Genomic DNA, 14202 nt, shown 5'->3' with positions numbered 1-14202 from the left:
GGGAATATTCTTCAGATGTTGTCTGCCGTTTTGGGGTGGGGGACTCCCTTTTGTTTTGTGTTGCCAATGTGCCGGTTAGGCCATGCGTGGCCGTTGCTGGTGGGCGCCGGGGCAGGCAGTCTGTGAGGGGTTCGACGTTGCGCCCCCTGAGCTTTTCTCAGTGTCTGGTGAAAGCGCCGGGGTTTATGCTGCCTGGTGGGTCGGGAAGGCCGACCTTGCGCGCCGAATGGGGATCCTACCTGCGTGCCTGGCGTGGGTAGCGTAGTCCTTCGCGCTCCTTGCGGGATTTTCTGCCAGGCCGCTGTGGGGACGGAGACCGTGTGTCTCTTGGCGCTGTCGTGCGCACGTCCGCCCGTTTCTTGGTGTGGCCTCGTTCTCTGACCCAGCGGGTCGCTGCTCACTCTGGGCGCCGGGTGGCACACCGCTTTCTTCTGTGTTTCGTGCCCGGACAGCTCCTCCCCCTCTCGGCCTGCTCTCGGCCTGCTGCTGGCGTGGTCCGCGGGCCTTGGCGCCCGGGCCGGATCTCGGCCGGCGCTCCGCCGTTGGAGAGGATGATGGACTCGGGGTGAACAGTGGCGCCTCCCGAGCGCACCTGGTAGCAAATTTGGGTGAATCGGATGCCGCAGAGGTGAGGATGTCGCAGGATTAATGGAGAGCCACACGGAGCTCTCTAGGAGGCGGCCATCTTGGATGGCTCTCTAGCGCCCTCTCTAGAAGGCGTTAATAAATGCTGTGATGATGGGGGCTAGGGAGGATGCAGAGTCCTTGATGACCTGTGCCAGGCAGGCATCCCCTTTACAGTTAGATGGTTTAATGGAACGGAGGAGTGCAGTGACTTGATTCGGTCATGTCTTTAAAGTCAAACAGGGGGGGAATGACTGGAGATGGTTTTCAGTGGTGGGCTGCTGTGATTCTTGGCTATTAGGTTGGTGAGTGCCCGATGGTGGGAAAGGATTTTGGCCTGCAGGTTGTCCTGCTTATTCAGCATGGCAGACTGTATTGTATTACTCCAGGCTTTATCCTTGAGGAAGGAAGGAGGGGGGATGTTAGGGGTCTCCAGCTGTCTGAAGATGGAGAACATTTCTCTTATCCCTGATTTGGCATTCGCTTTCCTGGTGTTGAAGGATGATGCTTTTGCTTTGGTAATGGCGGTTTTGTATTGTTTAGATATGACTTTGAATTCAGCTTTGATAGTGTCCATGGGGTTATTTGTCCTGGTAGTGAGAGCAGTCCTTTTTTTGGTGCATAGCTGCAGGAGATCCTGGGTGAACCAGGCATTAGTGTGCTTCACTTTTGTGGCTTTTTTAAGGGTGAGTAGGGCTACAGTGTCAATGGCCTGGGTGATGATCCTTTTGAAGTAATTGGCCAATGTCTCAGGGTCATTGAAGAAAGGGGGCAGTAGAGCGGGCACCAAGAGGTGCTAGGAGATATTGTCATGTGTAAGTTGCCGGGAGCTTCGTGAGAGTGCAGCCGGTAGAGGGATGGTAGGTTTAGGGGGTCCTTTAGCGGTGTTGATGTTAAATTGAATGCAGTAGTGGCGGGACCACGGTACAGGAGTGATCTCAGGGCGAGTGACGGAGCAGTTGTGGTGGGACAGCCAATCTAGGGTGCAGCCTTTAGAATGGGGAGGGCTGGAGATGGCTTGGGAGAAACCCAGAGTGGAGAGTGCTTTATGAAGGGCATTGGCGTGGGAGTCATTAGGGTCATTCAGGCCAAGGTTAAGATCGCCCAGGAGCAGGATTTTGGAAGATTTCTTTAAGTTATCGGAAAGTGAATGGGTCAGGGCATCCTGAAATTCATTGGAAGTGCCAGGGAGGCAGTAGACGAGGTGAAAGGCAAAGGTGCAGTTATGGGAAAGCTTGAGCTTCAGCAGAAGATAGTCAGTGTTCTGATCAAGGTCCCCTGAATCCTCCTGATTGTTAGTTTCCTTGGCAATGACAGCTACCCCACCCGCTCTGTGGGAGGAGTGGTCCTGTCTATAGATTGTGTAGCCAGTTGGGATAGCAAGGGTAAGTGCAGGGCCAGATGTGTCAGTCAGCCATGTTTCGCTGAGGAACAGTAGGTCGAGTTTGTTACTGCTGATCAGGTCGTGCACGTCCAGGGCATGAGTTGGTAGGGAGTGGGTGTTGATCAAGGCACATTTCAATGGGACAGCTGCCACGGGGAATGGAGGGGGGGGCAGAGTAGCATCCCTGGCAGGGGAGGGCATTGTTACATCAGTAACATTACAAGGGCCTCTGGAGGTAGCACAGGGCGTAAGTACATCAGTAACAATACAGGGCACATTACAGGGCATAGGTACATCAGTAACATTACAGGGCACATTACGGGGCCCTCTGGTGGTAGTGGCAGCACAAGGCATCGGTACATCAATAACATTAAACGGCAGACTAGTGATGGTGGCAGTACAAGGCATAGGTAGAACAGTAGAATCATATGGCAGACTTGCAGTATAGGCAACACATAGCAAAGACATGTTAAAGTCATGACATGGCATACACGTAATTGTGTCAGCACAGGGCTTAGGCACAACTGTGATGGCAAATGGTAGAGTCCTGCCAACAGAGGGCAAAGAGATATCAGCAGGAGTGCCAGACAAATGGGGTATGGCAGCAGTGTCAGCAGTAAAGGCCTGGTAGTGTTGGGTATTAGGACTGGCCTAAGAGTTGAGAGTATCCTTTCACGGGACAGATGTGGCTTCGGTAGAGATGGGGAGGGAGCATGTGTTGAGTGGGCGTTGGCAGTTTTCATATGCGGTGCCTCGGCCCCAGGAGGGGACGTGAGGGGGAGGAGTCCCTGCAGATCAGTCCTTTGATCGGTATGCAGCATCGAGCGTGGCACCATTTTCGGCGGCTGCGGCGGGGGTGTGCCGACCTGTGGCGAGAGCACTGAGAAGCCGGGAAGGAGGTTAGGGGCCCATCTATTGCCGCGGATCCTGAGGTGGAGGGCACGGGCACCTACCTGGCTACCATTGCAAGTGCCTGAAGCTGAGGCGCTCCTGTCTAAGGAGTGTCCCTGAGTTGCTGTGAGCATGGGGATTAAATTGAGCGGGCCTTGGGAACCCTGCCCCAAGGCGTGCAAATCTGGAAGCTAAGCTAGGGGAGATGGAAGGGTGAGTAAGTCTACGTGAGCGAAGTCGCGCATTTCTGTGGGTAGTGTGGAGAGGGTCGGTGGCTTCATGACCCTTATCTTGGGTATGATGCATCGTGCTGTCTGTCTGTGTTTTCAAGCAGCGGAGAGCTGCTGAGAGGATCTTGGCCTTTCCTCACAGCCTTCACTCTGCGGCTTTGCCTCGCAGTGCGCCTCCCCTCCATTTAAAGGAGGAGGGAAGGGCCTGCTGAGGTGTGGCGGCCTATAGGGCAGCTGGGGCATGTTGTGTTTGCCGGTCTCCATAGCAACAATGGCGGCAGCCATTTTCTTCTCGTTCACAACCTCGTGGGCTGCAACAAAGCACACAGGCTGGGTTCTCCGGCGCTCAGGTCGTTCTTTGTGGATGAGATCAGCTAGATGTTGGTGCAGCTGATTGTAGACCACTCGCAGCGGAGCTGCTGAGAGTGATCTTGACCTTTCCTAACAGCCTTCACTCAGTGGCTTTGCCTCGCGGTGCGCCTCCCCTTCATTTAAAGCAGGAGGGGAGGGCCTGCTGAGGTGTGGCGGCCTATAGGGCAGCTGTGGCATGTTGGGTTTGCCGGTCTCCATGGCAACGATGGCGGCGGCCATTTTCTTCTCGTTCACGGCCTTGTGGGCTGCAACAAAGCACACAGGCTGGGTTCTCCAGCGCTCAGGTCGTTCTTTGTGGATGAGATCAGCTAGATGTTGGTGCAGCTGATTGTGAATCACTCGCAGCGGAGTTGCTGAGAGTGATCTTGGCATTTCCCCACGGCCTTCACTCTGCGTGAAACGGTGGTGTGGAAGGTCGCCCAGAGCAGTACCAGTGGTTCAGATTAATCCAAGGTCTTCCACCCATCAGTTTTTTTGTTATAGTTTGTCTCCCTGTGTGAGAGAGGGTATGCCCAGGCGTGGGTCCATTGTTTCCTGCGTTCCAGGGAACCAAGCCGCACCTCACAGAGGAGGCCCAACAAGGCTGAAACATGTCTGGGGTTGCTTCGTTTCAGTGCAGAAGAGACCTGGCCTAGAAGTTAGGGCTGGGCTGCTCCAATTGGTGGTATTACCTGTCTGATTTGCATAAGGCTGGACCCCTTTTTCAATAGCACCGACAGGCTATAAAACGGCAGTGAGGAAGGTTGCCCAGAGCAGTGCCAGTGGTTCAGATTAATTCAAAACCTTCCACCCATCACTTTTTTGGTTACATAATGATGAATTTCTACTTCTTTCAAATAGGCAAAAATTGCCTATTTTTGTCAACCTGCCTTTTTGTCATCGACCATCTTGTTTCCTTGTTTATTTTAATGACGTTTCCCCATCCCGTTTTCCTCCACGACTCCTTTTCACTCCGTGCTTTTAGGATTTAGTCACTAATACAGGGAGGGAGGACTAGGAACATTCATAATTCTTTCTTTCTTCAAAATTACAGAACACATTCTCGAGGGTCCTCGCCACAACTTGGCAGCTCTCAGAGAGTGTTCAGTGTTGTCCTCCTTCACCCAAGGGAACACCAGCAAGAATTAAAGTGCCTAAAGACTAGTCCAATTCTGAGTAGGGCTTATCCAGACTCTGCCAGCACTGTACTCCCCAAAACGACTTCCAGATCCAGCTTAGTCAGAAGCAAGTACATATATATGGGACATGTACCCATACAAATATGCAACACTCTGCCTGGCAGAGTTGAGCGTGGGTCTCCACAGCTGGAGACTTCCTGCCACGAAGACCCCAAATGTTGCTACCTAGCAGTGCCATCCCGCTTCACAGTTTCTATGGTGTCTAACTGCTTTCTTTATGGTACAGAAATGTAAAGGTCTACAGCTTTGTCGGTTTGCAGCAAAGTGAATATCAATTTGCCCAGGGACGTCATTTGGGGGTCACCACGGGTCGCAACTGCGACCCCTGAGGTCTCCCTTGTTACCCCTAAAAAAACATTTTTTTTATTTTTTACATGAAAACTCCTGGGCTGTGTGGCTCTTTGTTTCTGGAGTGGCTGTTTTTTTTTGTTCAGGCCTCTTAAAAAAACAGGAGGTTCCACAAGTATAACACTTTGAGCCGTGACCCTAAATAAGAAAGAATAGGAATAACAAATAATTTGTCTTTCTGGAATTCTATGCAATAATTGCTAGATTCATTAAAGGTTTATTTCAGGCACACTTCAGGGTTGAGTCACTGATTTAGTCTGTTCTTAAACACCTCAACTCAGCCTTTCATCCTTCTGAAGTCAATAAATGAGTACCAACATAGGTTGGAGGTTGATATTGTATGTATATTTGTTCTATATGAAGCGCTTAAGTGTAAATGAGCTTTATAATAACACATCATTATCATTTGACCTTGGACGTCTCCTTGCATTCACAGTAATTTGGTAATATGTGACTATAAACACTGATATTAACGATACATATGGTGATCCATTCTTTATTGAAATGTTTATCATATTATAGGGATATAGTGTACTTAGGAACGATGCTATGTGATGCCACTTCCTGTTTTGTCAAGGAATGAAAGGTTATATTCTATCGCTTCCTGTGATGTCACTTCGTGGTGGGGTCAAATGACGTCACTTCCTGTGATGTGATCAGAGGTAAAGGGTCGTGTGATGTCACTTCCGCTGCCCTAGGCATTTTGGTGAAATGACGTCCCTGAATTTGCCCAGGATCACCTTTCACTATAGAAAGGAAGTCATGATTACAAGCCATGACATCTGGCTTCAGGGCCGGCAATCCAGTTGCATTTGGTATTGTACATGGTGATGCTTTTGTAGATAAAACAGAAACTATTTGTTCTATGAATTCGGCAGAACTATCGCGATGTTTGGAAGAGGATCGTGGACGCAGGGATTGTCCCGTTTAATGGATCAGAAACTCCCTTCCGCAGTTCCGCAGATCACACGCTGCTCTTCCGCAGTAGATTCTATCTTCCCCACCCCATTGGGTCCTTACTGGGGGCCTCTTTGTTTTCGCTAGAGTTCACAGTCAGCAAGCTGGCCATGCGCCGAAATTTGAGGTCAGTGTGTTGGCTCCAGACAGGAAGCAGTTCCACAGAAAAACCTCGGATTGCAGCCACACTCACCACGTGGCCAGTTGGTTGTGAATAACTATACACGACCAATGAAACCCTAGTCAACAATGAGGGCATTGCGTAAGCAATGACTGAGCACGCAAACTGCTTTCAAAATACCTTATTTAAGCATTTATTAAGCCCTACATAGGCTTGCATATGGCACCAAAAATGTAACCTAGCCAAATAAACTAAATCATTTTCTAAGCTGTTCTTTAAAGCTTAGAGCACAAATGAACATTGGTACCAACAGTTTGTACTTTTACGTAGGCACAGAATACTCATTTACCAGGCACTGCCGTAATGGTACCTTCTGGCCATCAGATGGCAGTAGGTGGACAATGATGTGATTACCTGGGCATATGATAGCAGTGCCTGGCAAATGTCTATCTACTAGGTTTCCAGGTGGTACATTCCACAGGAACCCCACAACACGAAGACCCCCCACCTCGCAATTACCATAGTATTTCCAAGAGCATGCAAAGCATAAGCTTGATAACCAAGGGATCCCCTGGACGTGCACCATATACATTTAGGGAGAGTAACCAAGTATACGTTCCCATAACACAAATATCGCCGTTCAGCTCTTCACCAAAGTGAACCGGAGAATCAAAGAGAAAGAAGGAACCGTAACAATAAAAACATAAGAACAGGAAGCCCTTTCAGTCCCCAAGTCTCTGGGATTAACCTCCCTCCCTTGACCAGAACACCAGCATAGAGCGTCCAAAAAGGACGAAATTTAGCCAGAACCGTGTCCAAGCGAGACCACCAAACCAGATGTTCATTCCAACTGTATGTTCCCAGGATATTGGTCATCCAGTCCAGCCCCTGCATCAAAGTCGGCCCTTCTCCGCTGCTACCTCTGGTATTGCTTTTGATAGTTCCTCTGCTCTCTCGATGTCCCCAAATATATATTCTTTACCCTTCCACGTTACCCTCAGTTTGGCTGTCAATGCTTGTTTTTAACAGGACATCAGGGAAAGAAAGAGATTTAAATTAAAAGGCTGAAGGCTCACTTGTTGAAGACATATTTATTACAGCAGTACCACATTTACAGCTGCAAATAAGCCATCAGCTCTCAGATTACTGATTAGAAATAACACTGGCTGGTCAAAGTTTGATGATTCTGCTTCATAGAACTAGCTTAAAGAGATCCCAGGAGGATGTGTTTTGGGCGGGCAGGGGCAAGTAGTGGGTGGGAATAGACAACAGGACTAGATTTGTCGTGGGCAGTGAATCAGTGTGTATTTGTATTTTTATTTTACTTTACATAGCGCCTTTGTCCAAAGCACTTTACATAAGAAAAGGTCATCAGTACATAAAATCAGTAATGCAAATCACTGTTCAAATACTGCCAGTGACAATCAATCAGGGGACTGAAGCAAGTGAGTTTTTAGAGAAGAACGGAACAGAGAATAAGAAATAATGTAAGGAAGAGAAAGGGGAAGCTTGTTCCAGTGAAAAGGAGTTGAAAAGAACGAAAGCAGGATTGAGCACAGGAAGGACAGGGAACATTCAAGTTAAAAAGAACTGAAGAACGAAGAGAGCGAGGAGGAGAATAGAACGGTAGAAGAGATGCAAGATAGCTGGGGGCAAGTCCGTACAGAGATTTAAAAACTAAGCAAAGAAAAGTAAATTTAAGCTGAGAATGGAAAGACAGCCAGCCAAGTGAGACGAGAGAAGAGGAGATCGAGTCTCGGTAAGAAAGAAGGCAGATTGAACAAATAGACGAGTGATAGATTGATTTAAGAGGAGCAAGACGCGAACAAGGAAGATCAAAGAATGCAACAGAACAGTAGAATAAGCGACAGAAAATTAGCAAAGCGATAAGAAGTTGGTGGTGTGAAAAGTGAGGAAAGGACAAACTCTACAAATATTGTAGCGATGAATACGACAGGCACGAGATGTAAGGGAAATATGGTGAGCAAAGGAGAGATTAGAATCGAAATGGAGATCAAGATTGGGGGCAATTAGATTAGTGTGTAAATAACCAAGCAACATAGACTAGCGCTGTGTCCCTCCTCACAGGTCATCTTCCTCCTACCTGTACTCCAATGCAAATGCTTAAGCACCACCTAATAGCTCAAACAAATCTACTGCTTGTAGAACAGAAATGCTTGTCACTTCTTGGGAACAGTTATTTAAACATTAAAACTGCTTGATACGTGCTTGAGAAATGTTGAGCATTGACTCGTCTTTGCCTAGGGAAGAAAGAGCTCTACAAAACTAACAAGGCTGATGCTTTTGTTAAATTAATATAAGGACAGTAGTAATAGATCTAAAATCCATCAAGAAGGTACTATCATATCAATGGGAAATCAGTTCCCCTACTGCGCACGTCGGTATCATCGAACCGTGGGGTTAAAAGCACTTGCTAGGGTGAGAGCCTGCCATCGGCTTCTGATCTTTGTTGGTGAAGGACTTATATTTTTGTATTTGTGCATAATTATTTCTTTAAACTTTTTGATCGGGAACACTAGAAACTGGCTTGGAAGAAACCGTAAATAAGAGTAATGTGATTGGTGGTTACATCAACCAGAGGTGAGGTTGAAGGAGATCGCCAGAGAGTTCACAAGTCATATTTGCAATTGATGTTAGGGTTTCTTTTTCATTGGGGGAGGGGATATTGGCATTCGGGTTCCCCCTGAGCTCCTCGCTCTTGAAGTCTGATCATTGTATGTTTATGTTCACTAATTTATTGAGCACAAACCTTTGCCCGTTAAGGACACCACGATGCTAAACAACTCCTTCATGATGACAGTCTTTTTACATACATTGTAAACATAATTTAAATAGAAAACAGGTTTTCAAATGGTTCCTACCTTTTATGTGTACTTGTTGTGTCCTGATCATGAATGTGATTGAATTCCAAAGAAGTAGAGCCTGGGAATAAAAGGAGCAATTTCTCCATTTTCGAAATCTGCTCTTAAGGACAACCAGCAAATGGAGGTCTTCAGATCACTTAAGCTAGATCAAACAACAAAACAAGTGTAAACAATCCCTGCACTGGTAAGGACCACAATAGACTGGGGGCAACAGTTAATCTCGGACGCTAATGTGGGAGGGTTGCATATGGCAGAAAGCCACTGAGGGACTATTCAGTACAATGGCAGATATGCTGAGTGTTAGGTACCTGCGCTGTAACTGTGGTACCCATTGAAAAAAGCAATTTTCCCAGTTATTTTTTGGACCCTAGTTATTTATTGGGCCCTCAAGCATTCTTGTTTTGTTTGCCTTGTCGAAATGTAAAGTGATTTGCCCAGAATCATAATTTACTTGAAGGGGACAACGCAGGATTACAATTCCTCTATTTGCACAGCTGGACCAATCTGAAGTCATTCTCAGACAGTATGTGTGTTGTGAGAAGATTGTGGCAGTCGGTTGGAGCAAGTTGGCTTGTTTGGAACGAGGTCTTGCAGGAGCTTTGAGAGGAGGTTACAGACTAATTTGGGAGAAGGTGGTAGCAGGACGAGATAAGGATTAGGTTGGTGAACATCAGGCTGAGATGGTGCTGGAAGCAAAGGAAGTTGGTGAACATCAGTGGGAGGTGGTAGAGGAAGCAAAGGAGGAGGTTGGTAAATATCAGGAGGAAGTGATAGAGGAAGCAAAGGAGGAGGTTGGTGAACATCCGGAGGAGGTGTAGAGGAAGCAAAGGAGGAGGTTGGTGAACATCCGGAGGAGGTGTAGAGGAAGCAAAGGAGGAGGTTGGTAAATATCAGGAGGAAGTGATAGAGGAAGCAAAGGAGGAGGTTGGTGAACATCCGGAGGAGGTGTAGAGGAAGCAAAGGAGGAGGTTGGTGAACATCCGGAGGAGGTGTAGAGGAAGCAAAGGAGGAGGTTGGTAAATATCAGGAGGAAGTGATAGAGGAAGCAAAGGAGGAGGTTGGTGAACATCCGGAGGAGGTGTAGAGGAAGCAAAGGAGGAGGTTGGTGAACATCCGGAGGAGGTGTAGAGGAAGCAAAGGAGGAGGTTGGTAAATATCAGGAGGAGGTTGTAGAGGAAGAGAAAGGAGGAGGATGGTGAACATCAGGAGTAGGTGGTAGAGGAAGCAAAGAAGGAGGTTGGTGAACATCAGGAGGAGGTGGTGGAGGAAGCAAAGGAGGAGGTTGGTGAACATCAGGAGGAGGTGGTAGAGGAAGCAAAGGGCTGCCCAAATACAGCCCTTGGAGCGCCCCAGCATGAGTGTTCCCTCTCTGTCACTCACCGGTGTATGGCCGCTCCTCCAGGTGCCTTTGGTTTCTTCTCCGGCATTCTCTCGCTCCCCTTTCACTTGCAAAGAGCCCGGGGAGCAGTGCTCGCCCGTTCCGAACCTTGCTGCTGCGGTCGCCGGCACACTGGCGTCTTTTGTGTCCCACAGCTCCGGCTATGGACACACGGCACAGGAGACTGCAGGGCTATTGACTCTCTCGTGACCCGCTCAGACCTCCATGTCTTCCTCACCTCTCTGCAGCATTCAGCATCCTTTTCAACGGCCCCTCTCCAGCCTGCTCCATGTCGGGTTGCTGTGCCCTTCTCCCCAGGCGGGTTTCTCCTCTGCTCTTGCCTGTCTCTCCTTTTATGCACCTGTAGCCTCTCAATTGGCTCCAGGTGCAAGTCCTTTGCATGGCTATAGTTAACTTTACTAGTGGGACATGCCTGACCTTTGAAGTGATACTCCATAGTCATCTTCCTCGTCTGAGTACCAGAGTGGTGTGCATGAAGGGAATTATGCATAACTCCCAGTTGTCTCTTCCTCGTCTCAGTCTTAAAGTAATATGAATGTGGGACAGTTGGCGTGTGTGAAAGAGGGAAAGACTGACAATAACCTACAAAGGCACGGGGAGGGAAGTCTATATTCTGACAAGGGAAAGGGGGATAACATGCCTCACCTAAAGACATCCTCTCCCCACTCCCCAAAGTCCCTACACCCAGGTTATCCTCTCTTGCATATCCACTTGTAGGGTCGGGATCCAAAAGTGATGGCCTTTCACTGGCCACCTCAGATGAAGATCCAATGGGAGTAGATAGGAGGATGCCCTGGGGTACCTCACACCTCCCTCACCCTCTGTGCAACGACTTGTTCCTTCTCTTGCCTCTAACGTCTATCCTGGTCTTTCTGGCTCCCACATCTCTCCCTCTAGCTTCTCTCCTTCCTTCTCCCCAGATGGTAATGGTTATCGCTCCAATGTCCTCAATGTTGACCTATCCCTCTAATCTCCTCATTAAAACTCTCTCCAGATGATACCTCTCCCCTTCCACTCTAATCTCCTTCCTCCAGCTTCCAAAAGTCTCCTCCCAACAGACCTCTCGCTTGTCAATCTCCTCCAAACACCTTCCTCCACCTCATTCTCCACCACCCTACACTTTTTGAATGAGAAAGCTGGCTTTTATAGTTTGGTATCCCCTCCAGTTGGATGGTGCTCCACGACATCAGTCGGACCTGTGTTGTATATGCAAGTCTTTTTTTCTGACTAGGCCATGTGACTAAGGTCATGTAGGCTGAAAGGGGGCAGGCCTGATAATATTAAAGCCAGATGCCACCTTTAATTCTATAATTGCTGTAGCCATGTGTGAGGTACCTTTTGCTCTTTGCAGCCCTGCTAACATGGTTTGTGTTGAACTGCAACTCTGTTTTCTCAATTTACATATTACAAGTCAAGTCATGGTCAAGTCAAGTCAAGTTTGGTTATAAGGGAATGTGGTTTACTTTATCTGTGAAACCTTTGCCATGGTGAAATGGTTTATTCTGACTTGCGCAGGTAACACACATTCATTTAACGTCCTTGTCTTTGTTGGTTAAGCACAACTTTGTGTCTGAGAGATCCTGGGGTGAGCTGGTCTGAGCCGGTCTTCTGAATGTTTCCTCCAGCAGCAGTGCAGAGGAAACAAACCTCTTTCCCCACTAGCCAGTGAACTCCCCAATCTGCAACTAAAGAGAGAGCCATCAATCCCTACACTGGGTGTTTGGGTCTGGTTAGGGGTCTGAAACAGTTCTCTGGAAATACTAGTATTTTTGTATTTGTATTTATTGAATTTTATATAGTGCCTTTAGCCAAAGCGCTTTACATGAAACAGCAGGTAATACATTACAAGCAAGCAAGCAAAAAATACAATAACATGAATCAGGAAGCAGGAAGCAGAGAACAATATACGGAACAATTTACCATGAAACAGTCAGAATGAACATGTGCAGGGCAGGACAGATATCAGAATACGGTAGAGAACTGTCAGGATGGATGTTGGAGTAGGTGGGATTTTAGAGAAGTGCGGAAGGAGGAGTATGAAGTGGCAGAGCGGATAGGGAGAGGAAGAAGGTTCCAGTGGTGTGGGACAAGAAGTTGGAAGGAACGGAAACGGGATGGTGCAGGTGGAACAGTAAGTAGGAAATGATCAGCCGAGCGGAGTGGGCGAGAGGGAGAGTAGAATGAGAGGAGAGAGGTAAGGTAGGGTGGGGCAAGTCCATAGAAAGATTTGAAGACAAGACGGAGGAAGTTGTATTTGAGTTGAGAATGAAAGGAGATCCAGCCCAAAGAGGATAGGGAAGAAGAGATAGAGTCATAAAGAGAGAGAAGACAGAGAGCGAATAGCGGAATGGTAGATGGATTTGAGAGGGGCTAGATGTGAGGAAGGGAGGCCGAAGAGGAGGGTTGAGCAGTAGAAAAGCAGAGAGAAGATTAAAGAAGAGATTAGGAGTTTAGTGGCGTGGAAGCTAAGGAAGGGTGGGATTTTGCGAATGTTATAAAGATGTAAGCGACAGGCACAGGAGGTAAGAGAGATGTGGTGGTTAAAGGAGAGGTTAGAGTCGAAGTGAAGACCAAGACTAGTACCATGGTTAGAGGTGTGGTCAAGAATTTTGTAGCTCACCCCATTACACTGGTTGTCGTATGTGGAGTGGTGTTCTTATGACTTCCCCCTGCCTTAGTCCAGGGTAGTCTACAGATCCTCCATATACCAACTGCTGGCCCAGAATCCACCAGCTTGAGGCAGCCGCAGCCCCATGAGCCCCCCTCTGCCGGCCCCTAAGGTTAGGCAGGGAGCGGTGTCACAGCTCATGAAGCTGTATTTCTAGGCTGTTTGCGCAGCCCTTAGAATGAAGCTGATGAATGATTTTCCTTTCATCAGAAAAGAATTCACAAAGTCAAATGAGACCAACCCAGTGTATTCCTTCACCAACACCACAACCATCTACACCTTGCTATCGCGCAATTCTATGGTTGGTAAATGCAGCACGGTTAAGCCCAGTGATGAAGATACTTCATCTGTAAGTCTGTTTGTAGTGCGTATGTGCCTGTGTTTATGTGCTCTATGTAAAGGGCCCATCCAATAAAATGTGTAAAGGACCCATACAATAAAACGTCCATGGAAGGCGCTCTACCACTAACCTGGTCTCATTGATTTCTGCAGGCTGAAGACCTACGATTATCGGAAAGAAGAGCTCGAAGCAGTGAAAAGTCTGCCTCCACTCGAGTGATTAACAGAACCTCTGAGAGAAGTCCTTTCTGGATAAATGTTCCCAGCAATGGCATTGTGTTGTGATGTAATAAAGGGTTTATATCGGATTTCACTGCTATTTTTTGAGTCTGTTAAACCGGGTTGTTGCAGTCTAGTGCTTGAAACAGCTATATGGCGCATTTATTTGTATTGAGACAACTTGAAGCTCCTTGGACCCACAAGAAGTTTCAAAAGACATACAGCATTAATAGAGTGTTCCAGTCCATATTATATACAGAGGAGTCTCTGTAGGCTCACCACTGTGTCAACAAGACCCCTTAAACGATATGGTGAGAACTATTGTTGTTATTACATTACATCGAAATCCTTCACATGCATTTGGAGTCTGCTACACTATGTCCACTTTGCTGGTTATTCGCAACTACATATAATGACTTATCCCATGTACATAGGCATACTGGTTGTTCCAGAAGCTCTAAATGCACCAAATTCAGGTTATTCAACATGCAACATGTTTCCGGGCGGCACAGCTGGTGACCATATGTCCTGGTCAAGGGCAAAGCGCGCCTGCTGCTGAACTGTTGTGCCTCCCGAGTTTGCAATGC

At 47.6% G+C, this 14202-nt stretch overlaps 1 protein-coding gene across 4 annotated transcripts in view; it reads left to right on the top strand.

The window, feature by feature from the left end:
- Nucleotides 1-13704, top strand: part of HOATZ (HOATZ cilia and flagella associated protein) — a 190606-nt gene extending 176902 nt beyond the window's left edge. For all 4 annotated transcript variants that reach the window (XM_069617303.1, XM_069617301.1, XM_069617302.1 and 1 more), the window contains one exon: nucleotides 13550-13704. In XM_069617303.1, the coding sequence (XP_069473404.1) occupies nucleotides 13550-13616 (67 nt within the window). In that variant the 3' untranslated portion in view covers nucleotides 13617-13704. The remainder of the gene's footprint in view (nucleotides 1-13549) is intronic.
- Nucleotides 13705-14202: the final 498 nt, after the last annotated feature.

This window comes from Ambystoma mexicanum, chromosome 9, assembly GCF_040938575.1.
Source record: "Ambystoma mexicanum isolate Mex_15411 chromosome 9, UKY_AmexF1_1, whole genome shotgun sequence".
NCBI classification, from domain to species: Eukaryota; Metazoa; Chordata; class Amphibia; order Caudata; family Ambystomatidae; genus Ambystoma; species Ambystoma mexicanum.
This window is presented reverse-complemented; position numbering and strand designations above follow the sequence as displayed.